The sequence below is a fragment of the Trachemys scripta genome, chromosome 8 (genome assembly GCF_013100865.1).
Source record: "Trachemys scripta elegans isolate TJP31775 chromosome 8, CAS_Tse_1.0, whole genome shotgun sequence".
Lineage (NCBI taxonomy): Eukaryota > Metazoa > Chordata > Testudines > Emydidae > Trachemys > Trachemys scripta.
In genome coordinates this window covers 79,289,153-79,308,376 of record NC_048305.1, presented here as the reverse complement: position 1 = coordinate 79,308,376, position 19,224 = coordinate 79,289,153, and the positions used below count along the sequence as shown (strand labels likewise).

The 19,224-nt window shown below is 42.0% G+C and overlaps 1 protein-coding gene across 1 annotated transcript in view; it reads left to right on the top strand.

Moving 5' to 3' along the window:
• The window catches only part of LOC117882101 (calcium-activated chloride channel regulator 1-like), an 81,253-nt gene that overhangs the window by 11,626 nt on the left and 50,403 nt on the right, over positions 1 to 19,224 (top strand). Inside the window, exons 7-13 of the mRNA XM_034780082.1 lie at positions 3,370 to 3,594; positions 4,622 to 4,799; positions 6,260 to 6,366; positions 11,000 to 11,230; positions 11,774 to 12,044; positions 14,008 to 14,172; positions 15,544 to 15,780. Of these exons, the coding sequence (XP_034635973.1) occupies positions 3,370 to 3,594; positions 4,622 to 4,799; positions 6,260 to 6,366; positions 11,000 to 11,230; positions 11,774 to 12,044; positions 14,008 to 14,172; positions 15,544 to 15,780 (1,414 nt within the window). The remainder of the gene's footprint in view (positions 1 to 3,369; positions 3,595 to 4,621; positions 4,800 to 6,259; positions 6,367 to 10,999; positions 11,231 to 11,773; positions 12,045 to 14,007; positions 14,173 to 15,543; positions 15,781 to 19,224) is intronic.

The window sequence follows — 19,224 nt, the reverse complement described above, 5'->3', positions numbered from 1 at the left end:
AGGTTTTAGTCTTACATTCCAAACCACTAACCAGCTTCCAAGAGCTATTTTTATATCAATGTATGTTGTATTCTTTCCCCAATATACAGAATATCTTCATCCCTTATTTTTGTTTCAAACATTCAATCCTGAGCCAGTGACAACGTCTGTCCTCAAAAATGTTACAATGTTTAAGTTTGATATTTCACAGATCTTCAAGGCTAGAAATAGAACCTTCCCACCGGTATTTCTCTGGGAGGACAAGATATTTTATGATTGAAAACAAAATTATGTAATTTTTAGAAATCTTCATAAGCCCTGTATGGATTGAATAATGATAAAAAAGGCACCTGGCTTTACAGGTAAAAGGATAAAAAACAGTCCCAATATAAATATGAAACATCTCTTAAGACATTCAAGAATACTTTTTTTCTGTCGTACTGAATATATGTTGGTGTGGTTTTATCACCCTTTCTTTCGAATGGCCTGCCTAGTCTCTCAAAATGTCACCATCAAGGAACAACATTAGTATCCCCAACTCATGCTAGTTAAAACTGTACCATACTATCATGTATTCCATATATACAGTAGAACCTCAGAGTTACGACGAGTTACTGACCAGCCAACCACATGCCTCATTTAGAACTGGAAGTACACAATCAGGCAGCAGCAGAGACAGAAAAAGCAAATACGGTACAGTACTGTATTAAATGTAAACTACTAGAAAATAAAGGGAAAGAAGCATTTTTCTTCTGCATAGTAAAGTTTCAAAGCTGTATTAAGACATTGTTCAGTAGTAAACTTTTGAAAGAACAGCCATAATGTTTTGTTCAGAGTTACGAACATTTCAGAGTTACGAACCTCCATACCCAAGGTGTTAGTAACTCTGAGGTTCTACTGTATTATTATATAGTATAAAGTGTATTAATGTAGCTTTCTTTAAAAAATAAATATTTTGGGTCTTCAGTTCAACAATCAACACAACTCCACTGAGGAGCCAAATGATGATGTTTTGATAAAGTCTGTTAGAAAAATCCTTGGTATATGGTACGGAATTTGCCAAGGATGATGCATGGGATTTATCTTCTCTTTCATAAAGATCATTTATGAGGCTAAAGCAGGTTGAGCAGATCTCTTAAAATATTTGATAAAGATCCACAATAATGAATTTGATCAAAATGTACAGGAGGGTGCTTAAAATGGCATATGGCTATTTCTTTGGCCTACAGCAGTGGTTCCCAAACTGTGGGGCGTGTCCCCACTGCAGGGACACAGAGGAATGTCTGGGGTGGGGGCTGAGCCAGACCCCATGAGGGGACAGGGAGGGAAAGCCACTCAGCTCTGCTCTGTCCCCAGGCCCTGGGCTCCTGTCCCATGGCCGTGGCTCCGCTCGTGGCCCGAGGGGACACAGACATATTCTATTACTGGTAAGGGAGGAGTGCAAGAGGAAAAGTTAGGGGACCACTGACCTATAGGGTACTATATAATGTTTTATATGAGTTCAGTTTTGTAGTTCAGTATTTGTCAATATCAAATACTAACTTCATTGATTTTGTGACAAAGAAAGATATGGATCTCAAGTAAGTAGTGCATCTTGTGATGAACTACAGTTGAGCAGAATGGAATTCAGGGCTCTTGAAAGTAAAGCAGTAAACACTGGCTGAAAACAGGTACAGGGAAGGTATACCCTGTGTAAGCATCCCCTATATCAGTGGTTTTCAAACTTTTTTCCTAACAACCCAGTTGAAGAAAATTGTTGATGCCCGCGACCCAACGGAGCTGAGGCAGGAGGTTGGGATGCAGGAGGGGTCAGGGCTCTGGGTTTGAGGTGGACTCAGGGCTGGGGGTTGGGGTGCAGACTTACCTTGGGCAGCTCCCGATCAGCAGTGCAGTGGGGGGTGCTAAGGCAGGCTTCCTGCCTGTCCTGACAGTGCAGACTGTGCTGTGCCCTTGAAGCGGCCAGCCGCAGGTCTGGCTCCTAGGAGGAGGTACACAGGTGGCTCTGCGCGGCTCTCGCCCGCAGGCACCCCCCCCCCCAGCTCCCATTGGCTGGTTCCCGGCTAATGGGAGTGCGGAGCCAGTGCTTGGGGCAGGGGCAGTGTACAGAGCCCCTCCTCCTCCCCCGCCTAGGAGCCAGACCCGCTGCTGGCTGCTTCCGGGGCACAGCACAGTGTCAGAACAGGTAGAGACTAGCCTGCCTTAGCCAGGTAGCAATGCCCACGGGACTTTTAATGGCCCAGTCGGCAGTGCTGACCAGAGCCACCATGACCCAGTGCCTTACATTCCGCGACCCAGTATTGGGTCGCGACCCGCAGTTTGAAAACCACTGCCCTATATTGCTGTGCCAACAGATCATCTTCCTGACATGCCACACCAATACAATTCCATTCCTGGAACTGATCTTCAGCAAAGATTGACAATTTGCCCAAATTATCTAGTGAAGTTCTGACAGGATCTGTGTCTATCATACGTGACGTATGCTATGAAATCACCCAACTGGGAACTGAGAGGCACAGGATGTAAATGCACCTATCTTTTCCCTCTAGAGATAATACTTCAGATTTTGGATCACAAGTGAAAGTGGTACTCTCTAATGATTATCTGTCCCCATCACACTAACAAATCTTTTGACACAGCTGGCATTCCTTCCTCTGGAGAGGTTTCAGATTGGAATAGCAGATGTGGAAGTACAATGAAAGAGCAGTCTGGAAAAGCTTATATAGATTAATATTATGAGTATTTTACTCTCTTTAGTATCAAATTCACCCCAAAGCCATTAAAAGGCAAACAAGTAGTTAACTAAGATCTGCACCTAGATTTCCAGAGATAAAAAGATAGAAATGGGCCCAACCCCTAATCTTAAAAAGATCAAGAATGACGACAGCTGGTTTGACGACGTTCTCTCATGAAAATTAACAAATTTTCGAAGTGCCAGTAATATGTAAAATACAGGGGCTATCCTAATGCATAGGTAGGTGGATTAGGTAAAGTGGCTGAAGATTCAGAACTGTAAACAAATTATGTGACACAGAATCTTATTTGTGAGCATGAGATCACATTATTAGAATGCTGTTTGGCTCACACTGTTATATATCTCCTGGCGGTTTCAGTATGCAGATACATTTTCATGATAGCCAAACATGGCACACATCTCCACTCGTCTGGAAAGAATATGGCTGGGGGTAATGTGAGGTAGTTTGGAGTACTCAGATATTGGAAATGTTAAACAACTACCCATATACTCCCTCCAAATCTCTCATCTACTCTATGGCAGGTACATTTCCATTTTTTGGTACAAAATGAACATTAGTAATTGCTGTATTCTTGCTTTTTGCTATCTCTCCTGTAAAGCCTTGATTGTTCTAAGTATATCCCTTTCTTCACCTGCAGAATAACCGCATTAAACGTCTCAAACAAGCTGCAGAGATATTCCTGCTACAGATTATTGAAACGGGTTCCTGGGTTGGAATTGTCACATTCCATTCTACAGCACAAATTGAAACTTATCTACAACAAATAATCAATGAGAATGTACGCCAGGATCTTACCAAATACCTGCCTATATCAGCTGGTGGAGGAACTAACATCTGCACAGGAGTACGCAAAGGATTTGAGGTGAAGGAGAACACTGGGGAGAATGTGTCCTGGAATGCTGTGACGCTGAAATGGAATTAGGGATAATGGTGGATATCCAATTGAACATGAGCTATGAGTACAGTGATATAGCTAAGAGAGCTAATGTGATCCTTGGATGAATAAGGAGGAGAATAATGAGTAGAAGTAGGGAGGTGATTTCACCTTTGTGTACAGCAGTACTGAGACCATTACTGGAATCCAGGGATTGGTTCTGGTGTCCACACTTCAGGGAGGATGTTGGGGAAACTGGAAGGGGTTCAGAATAGAGCTACAAGAATGATTCAAGGTTTGGAAAATGTGCTTTAGAGTGAGAGACTTAGGAAGCTCAATCTATTTGATTCAATAGAAGCAGGTGCAGGGCCTAAGAAATTAACAAGGCCCTGTGATGTTTATACTACAAAAAAATTAAGATTGCATTGACACAAACTTACAAGAATGCTTTGCAGGAATCTCAAGGCATCTTGCAGAAGATCAAAATCATATAAAGTCTGATAAAAATTGCACATTTTGTTTATTTTAACATTGGTTTAAGCATGGTTTCATTCTGAAATGTGATTATGTAAAAATGGCACCAAGATAGGCTGTGATTTCTCAAGCCACTACCCAGAACAGAATTGCATTCATGGTAGCTTTCCATAGCCTTAAAGGACATGTTCAAGCTTCTGGAAGATGCCCTATGCATATGCTGTCATTGGCAGCAGGACCTGGAGTGGGGGCACACATTGCAACTTCTTGGAAGAGATGTAAGGAATATGCTACCCTTAGACACCTCTCCCCTGAACCATCCTGCTCTGTACAGGCAGGATAATTCAGACACCTTCAATTCAGCCATTGCCACATAACACAGCCTCCACCGCTCGCACAATTCACACTTGTAAGGAAAGGATTTTGCCTTACACTTGCACATGTATACATCAAGGAAAATTGTTGTGCTACCTGTGCTAGGGCAGCTAACATTTACAATAAAGTCCTATTGCTAATACCTGAAATTCTCTTATCAATGTAGGTGATTAAACAAAAGTACTCTAATCTCTATGGTTCTGAAATTGTACTGCTGACAGATGGAGAGGATGGGGGTATGAGCAGTTGCCTTACGGAGGTGAAAAACAGTGGCTCGATCATTCACACCATTGCCTTGGGACCAAATGCTGCTCCAGAACTAGAACAATTTTCAAATATGACGGGTGAGTAACTTTCTAAACTAACCCTGCTTTTGGCTTGCATACTTGAAGCATGAAATGTAAAACTAGAGTGGTTTACAGCTTGCAATATGAAAAGAAAGTAAACTTAGTCACCTAATTCCAGTCAGATTTACAGAATGTTTATTTTCACCTGAATAAACACAATAATATTGGGAGCAATTGTTATCTTTATCTGTCCTTGCTTTAAAAAAATTGTAACCTGGTAACACTCTGCTAAATAGCGAGGTTTGATAATTATATTACCTCAGGATGTTTCTCTAAGCAAAAATATAAGCTCAGTGTTGAAATGATTAACATTTTATTTCTGATATTTACATGGCAATGGTGTGTAAACTTATTAATGTCCTAAATAATTAAATAATAACCCTCTCACAATTAGTCAGAGCTGGAGGGCTCTAGCTGAGGAGTCAGTCAGCTCTGCTTTGAGTTGGAGCTGCACTGTTCCTTTGAACTTCAGCCATTTGAAGGAAAGCCAGATGGGTGCTGGGTGATGCTGCAGTACAGGGCAACTACCATGGGAATTCCATGTGTTGATTTAGAATGTAGCTTTACTCTGAATAGTGACTATGTATAAATTGCACCTTCTTAGTCAACAGAGATGCTCCGTTTGTGTATTCAGAGTCACATCCGCTTGCTTCAGGGACTTAAATAAGATTGTACTGCTTTTTTACTCTGTTAGCATTGTACAGCCAACATGGCTGTGAGAGAACAACCTGAATTCAGTTCTGGTTTGTGTATTATGACAGAATAGTTCACTAAGTTCTGATCACAGAATCTGATTACACTGACACAGAGTGCTAGTGACTGATGTGTGAGCCAGAAAGAGCCCAGCTGGTCTTTCAGGGCCCAGTCTCAGTGGGCAGGACTCACTGTTTGAAACAAATGCCAGATTTCCAAAAACACTGAGCAGCAGAAATTCCCATTGGAGTTATGGGTGCTCAGCAGATAGGAAAGTGGCCCAAACATTATAGTGGTAAACGAAGCAGATTTGATCTGAGTAATTGAGAAGAAATAATCATGGAATGCTACAATGTTATTTTTACAGAGGTGTCTTTCAAAAAGGAATTACACTTTACAGGTAGTGCATAGCTCAAAGTCCAGACTTCCCAAGAACAGCCTGTAAGTGAATCAGCACAGTGTGCTGGATGAAGTGCTAGATGGGATCAAGCGAGGTGGAGTTAAAATGTGAACAGATGGTAGCATTTCCCAGGTCAGACTAGCTTTTTGCAGGAACTCCTTTAAGTGTTTGTATTAGTTGGTTTCCCCAACACCAGTGGTTCCCTTCCTCTCCCATGAACAAAGGATAGTAAAGGAACAAGATTTAATTTATCAAATTAACACTGTGCTTTATAGCAACAACCAAACTAGAATAAGGCACATAAGAAAAACCTACTGTTTTACAGTAAATGACTATTCTGATTATTTTAACCATCACATTTCAGGAGGCTTAAGGTTTTATGCCACAGATACAGTCGACTCCAATAGCCTTATTGATGCATTCAGTGGAATTTCATCAGGAAGTGGAAATATTTCTGAACAGTCTATTCAGGTCTGAGTTTCAATTTTGTTTCACATTATTAATCAGTTACTGCTCTATAGTAGTAATTTTAGTAGTCAGTGTTGTGAGATGCTACCGGTGTGGTGCTCTGCTTTCTCCTATGTTGATATCACTCAGCTGCGTGCATGTGTTCCCTCTGTGTGCTGCCCCAGCTCTGCGCAGATAGCTGATCCAGCAGACCCGAAGAGAACCCCCAATAACCACAGAGTCTAGTAAGATGCAAAGTCACGTTGACTAGGTTTATTGCGACCTTGGACACAATTGCAGTTCCCAGTAGATTACTTAGTCTACCAGGCATACTATGAGAAAGTGCCTCTTGGCAATGGACCCGGCTCAGTGGCAGGACTTTCCACTGCCCCCTCGGCCGGACAAAGACACCACCCCAGGGATACATTCTTATACACAGGTACAAACAAGTTACACATCACTCCTGACGTATTGAGGTGCAACCCCTCTACGTAGCAAGGTACAATCCCTCTACATAGTAAAGTGCCGCCTCTCACCTTGTACATGTTGGTTCAATCAAAACAACTCTATCCATCATTTTACCCTTTTGCCCCTGTCATTGGGATGGGTCGGCTTGTTCCTTGAGTGTGGAATGACAAGTATGCGAATGTTCTGATATCTGGTGTTCAGTACCTTTTAGGTATGTCTCTTTTTGCAGCATCAGCCCTTTCCTTGCCGGCTTCTGTGAGCAGGGCCTGCCTCTGGCTCACAGCTTAACTTTGCTTTATGTTAGCAAAGTCTTGACCATTACTTTAGTTCAGGCCTTAGGCCTCATACCAGGCCTCTGATACCAAGGTTTATATCTCAGGGCCTCCTCTTACTACAGTCAGTAATCGTAACTATTGAACTGCCAGTGGCTGATCTTAAAATTGAAGTATAAAGTGATATTTGGAAATGGCCGTGGGAATTTTTGCGGTCTATTATATTAGCAATGAAATGAAATAGCCAGTGAAACAAAGAAAATTAAAAATTTTCACAATTAGCTATTGAAAAGGGACTTGTAGACAGAGGTAGGCAGAAATACCACAGAGCGTTCAGCCACTCCTATATGGAATGCTGTAAACAAGTCATCTTGTCTTCCAGAGCATCTTACTTAATACCATTATCAATAAAGAGGAAAATACCCTGATTGCTTCTCTTCTAAACAATAGATAACATTTTGATTCCCAGCTTTCCTGACACTATCTCAGCTGAGCAACGATTTCTTCAAAATAATTGAGGCTAGTAGTACTGAGTTTTCCCCTCCTCCTATTTCTATCACAGCTCTTGGGTTGTGCTATCTATAACTTAACAACTCATCCCTCACTTTGTTAAATCTCTACTATGGACACAGTTTTTTACTTTATCTGAATCATGCACAGCAACTAACGTAGCGTTGTCCATGGACTACTTAGCTTCTCTACAAATGTATACCGGTCTTGTTAAAAACATAAGAATAGCCATACTGGGTCAGACCAGTGATGCATCTAGCCCAGTATCCTGTCTTCCAAGAGTGGCCGGCACCAGATGCTTCAGAGGGAATGAATAGTGTGACAGGTTAGATCACAGAACCCCCCTTGGGAACTGTCAACTGATGTGCCAAGACTACTTCTGCCCCTGCTTTCCTGCCCTGGTATCTTAGAACTCCAGCACCCGTCTTGCTGAGCCAGACACGCCCGTCCGCTCCAACACAGACCCAGGGTCTGAACCACGACCCCTAACAGCTGTAGGTTTAACCTGAAAGCAGCTTACAGAAGTGTTCCTGTCTTTAACACTCAGATGCCCAACTCCTAATGGGGTCTAAAACCCAAATAAATCCGTTTTACCCTATATAAAGCTTATACAGGGTAAACTCATAAATTGTTTGCCCTCTATAACACTGATAGAGAGATATGCACAGCTGTTTGCCCCCCCAGGTATTAATACATACTCTGGGTTAATTAATAAGTAAAAAGTGATTTTATTACATACAGAAAGTAGGATTTAAGTGGTTTCAAGTAGTAACAGACAGAACAAAGTGAATTACCAAGTAAAATAAAATAGAACACACAAGTCTATGTCTAAGAAACTGAATACAAATAAAACCTCACCAGTTCCAGTAAGCTTCCTTTTACAGACTAGTCTCCTGCTAGTCTGGGTCCAGCAATCACTCACACCCCCTGTAGGTACTGTCCTTTGTTCCAGTTTCTTTTGGGCTATCCTTGGGGGTGGAGAGGCTATCTCTTTAGCCAGCTGAAGACAAAATGGAGGGGTCTCCCAGGGGTTTAAGTAGACTTTCTCTTGTGGGTGGAGACTCCCTCCTCTCCTATGCAAAGTCCAGCTCCAAGATGGAGTTTTGGAGTCACATGGGCAAGTCACATGTCCATGCATGACTCAGTTTTTACCAGCCAAGCCACATTCCTGGGAAAGCTTAGATGTGGATTGGCATCTTCAAGTTCATTGTTGGCTTAAGTGGTTCTTTATTGGGCATTTAATTTGCACATTCCTTTCTCAATAGAAATCAAGCAAGTATACAGCCAATATTCCTAACTTCAAGTACAAAAATGATTCATGCATACAAATAGGAGGAATTTATTCAGTAGGTCATAACCTTTAGATAGATATGTTACATGGCATATGTAGCATAAAACATATTCTAGTTATGTTATATATACATTCATAAATGTAACTATTCTGCCCTTCAGACTTGGCAGCAACAAGGGTCGGGTTCAGTATCTAGGGGTTCGGTTTCACTAACACAATGCAAAACCGGCTCGAGCCCCCACCCAGTGACCTGGGACAATTATATGCCACGCCCCGGGGCACCTCTAAGAGGCAATACTTCCCCTCTCGCAAGCACGAAGTCTCAGTGTAGCAAAAGCCTTTTAATAAAGGAGGGAAACAATGCGGCATTATGTTGGGGAAACACCACAAACAGGATTCATAACACAAACCATGAGCAAAAGACCCACCCCCCAAGTAAGTTTGGCAGTGTCCTTTTCCCCTCAGGGTCTTAAGTCCAACAACCCAACAGTCACCTCACCCACAGTTTCTGACCTTGGTCAATGCAGCCCCCAGAGTTCAGAAGTTCCTCTGCAGAGTTTACCTCCCAGCCTGGGTGGAAGATGGGGGAGGTATGGGGGCATCTTACATGCTCCACTGCTTGGGTTGACGGCCATTTGCCATGCCTCTCCATGGGGTTCTGCTGCAGTCTTCACCACCAGCTGCATCTCTCTGCCAGTCACCCTCTTATCCGCTCTGCTCCGCTCGCCACGCCTCTCCGCTATCTGCTCCTCTCCGCTAGCCGTCCTACTAGCCGCTCACCAACTTGTCTTCAGGCTCCTCCCCTACTTATCACAGCTCTTCGTGATCTCAGCTCTTTAGTGACTTCAGCTCTCAGTGATTTTAGCTGGTTATAGGGGAGCCTTGGTGCTAGTGCACCACTAGCTCAAAGCAGATCTAACGCTTAGACCTTGGTATCAGTGATTTCAGCTCTGTAGCATGTAAAAGACTCCTAATGGAGTCAAAATTAGCTCTGTTGTTGCACAATGGAGAGAGGAGGTGACATGTTCAGAGTCCATCTGGAGATAGTTGAAATCCTGAATTATTATTAGGTTTTCTGTTTTAGTAGGTCCACTGTCACATCAGGAGAAAGAAAACAAAATGTTTCTTTATTTTCTGGGATAGTAACATCAGCTATTAAAAGAGAATTTATCACACTTTCTAAGCACTTATACCAATCTCATTACTATAGTACAATCTGAGCACCTGACTCTCAAATGTCCACCCAGGTGATCTCTGAAATTGCCTTCCAGTATCTAATCTCCAATTTTTATTCTAAACAGAAAGATATTTTATTAAAAGGTACTTTTCTATCTTTAGTTTTTGTAATCTGTAAAACAGGAGTGAGCAAATCTACTTGCAGCCTGGTAGGCCAGTGGGCTGCTATAAAACTTATATTGGTAGCTCATCCGGAAATTCTGGTGGCTCACATGTGCAATACCAATGTTGGTAAAGGACATCCTGTTTCTCTCCTTTCTGTGTGTCTCCCTGTCGTTGATGTTATTTCTGTTTGTGTCTCTCATTACTTCTCTGATGTCCCTACCTGTGGTTGTATGGCTCTCTTTGTGCTGTCTTTCTGGAAACAGGCTGACAGCTGCAGAGGAAATGTAGCACTAATCTCCTGCACAGAAGTGATTTGATAGCTAGGTGGATAGACCACAAAGAGCAATGGAAGGAGACCCTTGCTTACTATATTTTCACATTCTCAAGCAACTGTACTCTGGAACTGGGCATTACCAAAAATGTGCTCAGGGATTCATCATTCCACTCTCTAATCGCTAGCCCAAGTGGCCCTCGCCCTCCTGCTAGTTCCCCATGCGTGGAGGCACAGTGGCAGGAGGCTTCTACCTCCTTTGCACAGCCCTGAGCTCTGCACAAAACAGCAGAGATCTACTCAGGGTGGTGCCAGCATTAATCCTCCTCTGTCCCATCTTCCAGCAGTGGGCCAGTTGTCCACCAGCAGTCAAAATGCCCTCTGCATATGCAAAATATTGATTTGTTTCGCCCTTTAAGAGGAAAATGAACCACTCTGTAATTACTGGTATTTTAAGTGTTTATCTGCTAACTAGCCATAAAACATATTTTATTTGTCTAATAGCTTGAAAGTACAGCTCAGAGTGTCGCAGTCAAGCAGTGGATGAATGGTACAGTGACTGTAGATAGCACTGTAGGAAATGACACCTTCTTTGTAGTTACATGGGATCGAAGCACATCTTCACCAGACATTTTACTGAGGGACCCCAAAGGAAAAGAATATAGAACGTCAAACTTCACAGTTAGTGATCTAAACCTCCGAACAGCTCGACTGAATATAGCAGGCACTGCAGAGGTAAAAACTAAACTCTTTTATTATCCAAACATGTTAACATTTTCATAATCTAAAATGCCCCTTCTCTTTTAGAAGTTATAAATATATATTCCTAATGAACCAATTTTATCCATGGTGTAACTCCACTGACTTCCAGTGGTTGTCTAACTGTCATTTGTGCTCCTCCTAATTTTTTATTATGCACTATACACATCCCAAGGATACAAGACTCCCAGACAAAACACTAAATTCAGGTTGCGAGTGCATATCAATAATATACGGTTTCCAGTCCTTCCAAGAATGTGATAATTTTCAAACATCCACCACTAAAACTGAGCAAATTCAGACATAAGGTTAAATTTAAAAGAAACCAAACATTTGAGAGCACAAAGAATCCTGAGTAAGGTACCCAGATTACCTTAGCTGTGGTCCCCTAATTGCCCTTTGTGCCCTGGAAAATCTCCCCTGAACTAAGATAATAACTAACTCAGGGAAACACAAAGCTGCCTATAGACTAAAGGAGTCTTATATTATATTTTTATACTCCATATATTTGATTTGCAGGTGGGGGATTGGTATTATTGGATTCAAAATAAGCACACAGAGTCTCAAGTCATATCCATGATAGTAACCTCTCGAGCCGCATCTTTGGCTGTGCCTCCAGTGACTGTGAAAGCCCTCATGAATAAGGATACAAACAACTTCCCTAATCCAATGGTGATTTATGCAGAAGTTAGTCAAGGATTTTTGCCTGTTCTTGGTGCAACTGTGATGGCCACTGTTGAACCACAGACTGGATCTGCAGTGGAGCTCAGACTCCTTGATGATGGTTCAGGTAATCTTATTACAGGTTTCTGTACCAGGGATTTGGAGGTTGGAGTACTGGTTGGAGTACTTGACTTCCTGCCCCCTGCTTCTGTGGTTGAGGTGCCTCAGTCTTTAAGGCAGGAGTTTAGGGAGACCCGGGCCCTCCCACTCCAATGGATCCCAGCCCAGGGCCCTGTGTAAGTCAATACCTGAGTAGGGGACCTCTCAGCACAGAGTCTATATCCACAGCCCTGGGCTACTTCCCACTGCTGTCCCTTCAGTCTGGGGTGTGACTCCTAAAGTCCAAGTTCCTGTGGTGGCTTGTCTCTAGTAGCACCCCTTGTGGACCCTGGGCGGCATCCTGCTGAGGTTGCAGATTCCTCCATATGGGGCAGTAGTAAGTTTAGCAGGGTCAGAACCCCCACAAGGTGTCTGAGCTTTGTTCCCCTGGGCTCCTCTTAGGCCCCGTGCTCCTAGACCTCTTTCTCCAGCTCCTTTGCCCAGGAAGACAGTATTTGGTTCCTGGTGGCTGCCTCTGCTCGTAGCCTAGTGACCCTTCCCTCAGGTAGAGAGGCACCGAGCTCCTGTCTCTTCACTAGTCAGCCTCAAACTGAGGCAGGCTCCCTCCTTTTCTCTCCCTTCCAGGCCTGACATTGGCTGCAGGTATACAGGGCAGGGCTAGCTGGGCCCAAAGGCTCTCTTTAACTCCTTCCATGCTGCTGGGTGGTTTCTCTTCTTCACCACTGTTTCCTTACAGTTTGTCTAGAAATTTGTACAATCCCCATTTTGTGGTATGTGTTTTAGAATCGGTCTCTGCATGTTACTTCCAAGCTTATCACTAAGGGTTCAGTCATGCGTATGCCATAAGTGAGGGGAAACTGTGACTCTGGTCTCCCCACTGCTTCAGGATGGGAATAAACTGCACTGGGTCTAAAGTGGTGCAGCACATGTGCCCTGACATGCTGGCACAGCTACATTGTTGGGTGTGTTAGGAAGGAGGAGAGAGAAACTGCACCAAGCAGGAGGGTGTGTAGTGGCTGTGCAGAGTCTTCTTCCTCTCCTGTGCGGTTACCCCGATGCAAATAGCCAGCACAGGGACAGAAGGGAGTCTTGTGGGCCTGATTCAGCCGTACTCACTGTTTGAACTTGTGTATATTTTACAGAGGGGATGCAGGAGGCACAACAAGAGAGTGAGAGTCAGTTTCTAAAACTTGTCACATGCTATATTCTACAGGCAGTACAGCTATGTTAAAAACATCTCCTTCAAAAGGATGAATTACATAGATTATTATTCTCCTTTTTTAAATCTACTGTGCCTGCAGAGGTGATGTGATCATTCTCCAACTTCTCTGTTCTCTGAACCACGTAGTACAGACAGCAGGCTCTTTCCTCCCCACAACCCTACATTCCACCATTGCTTCAATCTCAAAGAGTTTTAGTCTGCACATCACCAAGGAGGGCTCCACAGACCACAGAGAATTATTAAGTAGTTTAGAACTAGTAAACTAGTGGTTATTATTTAAAATAACAGTAAATACACAGCTACATGTTTTAATGCCACATTCAGAGGAGTAGCCATGTTAGTCTGAATCTGTAAAAAGCAACAGTGGGTCCTGTGGCACCTTTAAGACTAACAGAAGTATTGGGAGCATAAGCTTTCATGGGTAAGAACCTCACTTCTTGCATCTGAAGAAGTGAGGTTCTTACCCCGAAAGTTTATGCTCCCAATACTTCTGTTAGTCTTAAAGGTGCCACAGGACCCTCTATTGCTTAATGCCATATTGTTATCTCCTGTTAAATATATAATGAGCTTATGTCACCACAATGGGATCAATCCCGTTTTCACCTAGGTCCATCTCAAAACTCTTATTGATTTCACTAGAAGCAGGAGTAGGCCCGATGTATGTTTATGAACTGAACAGCAAGAAAAGATCTTTTGTAACAAAAGGTACCTTGTTTGGATGATTAATTATTAACATTTGTATGTCAAGGTGCTGATATTACCAAGAATGATGGAATCTATTCAAAGTACTTTACATCTTTCAGAGGAAATGGTAGATACAACTTAAAAGTGCGTGTCCAAGGGAAAGATAAGACTGTCAGACTTCGCCGCAGGCAGAGTCGAGCCTTGTATGTTCCAGGCTACATAGAAAATGGTAAGGAACATTCATGAAGTAGAAAACACTTTGTGTGAGTGTGTGTGTAACTTAGTATATTTTTCCTCTTTCCCTTATTTTTGCATTTCTGTTTTGACTAAAAGCCCCAGGGAAATTAAGTGCAAAAAATACAGTTAATTCATCATTCAAATATAGCTTTATTCTGAAGTGACTTTGTAAAAATAGTATTGTCGAATTCTACACTGTTGTGGCTCAATCGCTCCAGAACAAATTTGTGCTAGTTAGAGGTTAACCACACAGCTATTCTAACTCCCAGCCCTGCAGATGCTGAGGTTCTGAATATCAAGTTGTGTTCTTTCTGGTTTGTGCATTGTCTCCATAATCTGCAGGCCAAATGCCATGCTCACGTACATCTATACAACACTATGGTCAAGAATGGGATTGTACAGGTGTAACTGGGGACGTACTTTGAAGAGAACAGTTGGCTCTGCAGATGGAACTTGGTTAACAACTCTGGGGAAAAATAGTAACTTACTTTTCATCATTTAATCTGATTCTGGGTAAACAGAGTGGCAGCTCTACTGAGTAAGAAGCGCTTTCTAAACTTGAGCTGTAAGGCACCCAAAAAACTCAGGAAGTTCCAACAATTAAGATTTGCACCTCAGTGGTCACTTGGCTACATTGCACAATGTAGTATTTCCTATTCCTGTTTTCCTTGTTAAATATAAACCTTAATGTTGTTTTACCAGTACCAAAAAGACCCAGACAAATTGTGCAACAGGACTGGAAAAAATATGGTGATAGAAAACTTAAGTTTTGGAATTTCTTTACTTTTGACTGCCTGATTTCTCAACCTTAAACGTGGATTGATGTTAGTTTTTGCATTTCATATCCTCTCTCTCTTTCTTGCACACACAGACATGGACACACAGAGAGACAATTTTCTGTATTTCTAGAAGCTTAGAATATATTGAATTTTAAGTCTACATAAAAATGCGTCCAACTTTAACCCAGAAAAACAAGGAAATGCCTACAAGGTTGTAATTCTTCCGCTGCCTGCAATACCGAGGAAGAGTGGGGTGGAAGCTACCTTATCACAATCACTTCCCACTGACACCTGCTCAATACCTTAAATACCCTAACTGATAATAGGCACTGTTGCTACTTTCAACTACCCTTGAAATCTGGTTTGCTTTTAGGGTCTGCCTTAGTTTTGTGCAAGGATGCAGGTCTTGAAATTCACTTTGTTTTCTGTCTGAGCCTCACTAATTTTTGCACTATGTTTGAATAAGCTAAAGAAAAAAATAGATTAAAGTGAGAAGGAATGCTAGATAAAAAGAAAGTGTGCTATGATTTAGAGTTTTGTAATGGTCAAATATTATGAGCATTTTTTTATCTTTTTTGGGACAGGTGAAATTAAAATGAATGCACCGAGACCTGAACCTAGTGATGATGAAATTCAAGCAAAGCTAGGAAGTTTCAATAGAGTTGCCTCTGGAGGTTCTTTTGTAATGGAAAATGTTCCTTCAGGAGGAATTACTGATGTGTTCCCACCCTGTAAAATTATTGACCTTGAGGCTCAGTATGAAGAAGATAAAATTCACTTGTCTTGGACAGCTCCCGGGAATGACTTTGATGTGGGACAAGGTAAGTTGGAAGTTTTGTTTTAATCAGCTGGAAGTGATACACTGTTGTCAGTTATCTGAAATTACATACGATGAGCCAGCCAAGCAGAGGACAAAAGTTATGTCTTCCCATCTGCAAAAATGTGACCATCACTGTGGCCTGGCCTCCCCTAGATTTTCTCTCTAAAATTTCCTAGTGTAGATCAGGCCTTGGCGTAACCAGTAAATTACCTGGTCAATATGATATTAACGTTAATCCCCCTTAATCCTTCAAAAATGTTTGAGAAACATGAAATATTCCCAAACCCTGACACTTTTACAGCAGAAATGCAAAACCTGTATACCAACCAGCCAATGCTAGCTTAAAAAGGCAAACAAATTAAATCAAAAACATACTCACCTGTGACTCTTCCAAGGCTTAGCCCCTGTCTACACTGCAACTATACATAAGTCAGGGGACACAGTTACACCATGGACAGTCCAAGGCTTTAATCCATTTATGGGGACACACCTAGGTCTCCTCTATAATACACATTTTAAGTATGTTGTAGCCAGGTCCCATGACTCAATTGTGTTACAGTGTGTACATCGGTACAAGCCAGAGAGGGGTTGAGATAGAAGTCCTACAGTCACACAGAGAGCAGCCTCAGATTAAAATCTTTACATATGCCTACAGCTCTTGTCAACCAGCTCACCAGAGAATAAACCAACAACTCCATTAAATCCCCAAAGCACTGGTCTAGGTTCTGCTATGTGGCTACTTTGCACTCCTCCTCCTGGTCATAACAACCGTATAGCTAGAGTAGCCAGCAATGGGAGAATAACCTCAGTTAGGAGGATCCTCTGATGGTGTAGAGCTGGAATAGCACTCTTTTGCTACCCCATCCCCCGGCTCTGCAGAGATAGAAAAGAAGATGCGGGACAGGAGGTAGAACTCAACTCAAACAAAGACCTGGAAACCCACTAGCAGAACAGAACCAAACAGCCTTGAAGTGACAACTGTGGAAGCCAGGCACATTTGCAGCAACATCCCTGATACTCTACTTATGCTGGCAAATGGAGCAGGCATTTTCCTATCTCTCAGTCTATGCTTTTAGAGAGGGAATGTTGACCAGGATGCAGGGACATATCCCTGTACTGCTGTGTTTTTTAAATGTACTATTTGATCTTATACTTGACCTGGATACTCACCAGAGACAATTGAAGGGTATATGGGTATGGGAGGGATGGGGGAAGCTGGTGGGGAGGCGTGGATGTGGGCAGGACTGGCTCCAGGCACCAGCCCAGCAAGCAGGTGCTTGGGGCAGCCAACGGAGAGGGGCGGCATGTCTGGCTCTTCTGCGGCAATTTGGTGGCGGGTCCTTCGCTCCCTCTGGGAGCGAAGGACCCGCCGCCGAATTGCCGCCGAAGACTGAAGCGGCGGCGGTAGAGCAGATCGCAATCGCGGCTTTTTTTTTTCCCCACTTTTTTTCTTTTTGCTGCTTGGGGCGGCAAAAATCCTGGAGCCGGCCCAGGATGTGGGGCAGTTTAGTGGCAGTTTTCTGCACTGCCACGTGGAAGACTCATCTTGAATTCTTGGGTTTGGTCTCCTGCTGCTCAGCCCAGCAGGAGCTAAGAGTGCTAATAATATAATGCACTTAGTGCTCATGAAGGGAGGGAATGCCCCACATCAGTTAACAGTAGACTATTGACCCAATTAAACTGTGAAACAGACAAGTTCTAACAGGAATCCTGCCCAGAGCTCTTCAGAGAAAGGATGGGAGTCAATTAAGCAGGCCCATCAATAGTGAGGTTGGAGAAAATGGTAGGGATGGTAATGGAGTATCATTGGAGTTCTGATAAAGATACAAAACTGTTCTACAAATCCTGTACTGTGCTTGCAGTTACAGATAATATAATAGGCATTACTAACACACTCTTACTTGTATTCCTCGCTTTTTCCAGCTGACAAATACATAATAAAAATGAGTGAAAGTCTTCTGGCCCTGAGAAACACCTTTGAGGATGCTACTTCCGTGAATACGTCTAGTCTGGTACCTAAACCTGCTGGCACCAAAGAATCATTTCAGTTTAAATCAGAAAATGTCACAATAGAAAATGGCACCATAATCTACTTTGCAATACGTGCCATTGATAATGCCTCCCTGACCTCAGAAGTGTCTAATATAGCACAAGCAGCTTTGTTTATCCCTCCAAAGGAATCCTCGCCTGATAGTACTCCTAATGATGATGTTATCAATGAAGGTAGTAATGTTTTAACAATAGTGTTAATAGTAGCTGGGTCTATAATAGCTGTATCAATAGCTGTAAGTATGATCGTTTGCATTTTACACAAGAAAAATAGAAGGGGAGGTCCTGAGCTCAGAATGTAATAAAACTAATTGTAAGATGAAAGTTCAGTAGGAATCTATCTTGATTTGTTCTGTTTGTGATTTTTAAAATACATAAGGGGAGACTTAAATCATTTTGTAATACATTTGAAAATTAAGTGAATTGACTTTAAAATAGATGTACATTTATGTGTATTTCTGTTCTCCTTTAAATTACTTTATGCTATGTTACAGTACATGTACATAGACTAAATACTGAATTTAAAAGCATGTACTCAGTAGAGTAAGACACGAATATAAATGACAATCTAGATGTAGAATTTAATTCTAATCTTGCAAGAATTTTGCAACATTATTGTGCTTTATTTTTTAAAAAGTAGCAAAAACTATGTCTTTCTATTTTTGTTTTCCAGTTGCTTAGCTGTCAGGAAAGGTGAGATTTAATAAGAAATTAGATAGATCTGTAATCTGTCATTTTCATACATACCTTCACATCCTTTCAGTTATGTTCAGTGAGTAGGAAACAAAGTATATACTTCTGATGGCCTTGCAAATGCTTAAGTACATGCACAACTCTACTTATGGGCATATGGAAAACACTTTCTTCCTGATATAATCACCAATCACATGCAACATTTCAACTCTAAACTATTAACGAAAGAACAAAAGCAAAATAGTAGAAGAGAAGACAATATATGCCAAATTAGCAGGAATGCCACCTATCACATCATATGTAGAAGCAATTGCATGCAGCATCAAGGAGGAAAAGCTATTCAGCAGATGGCTTTTCACTCATCTTTCCTATATCCTGCAAGCCCAACTTGCAACATCATGCTGTGTGATGTGACCCTCCAAAAATGGGAAAGGATCATCCATTCTATGGGTAATGAAAACATCCATATTTATATTCGATGGAGTGAAATTATTTTATAAGGGACATAAACCCTCATGCTTCAGATCATCAGCTTATCACTAATGGGGGCTAGGGAGAAACTTTTCCATGGGTTAATTATTCCATAATTGTCCATGAGACACACCATTTTCCTTTTTGTTCACCACTTTTACAAAATTATGATAAATCTTGTATAAACTATGCTTTGTGAGGTATCATCGGAAAACTCATAATTTGCTGATCA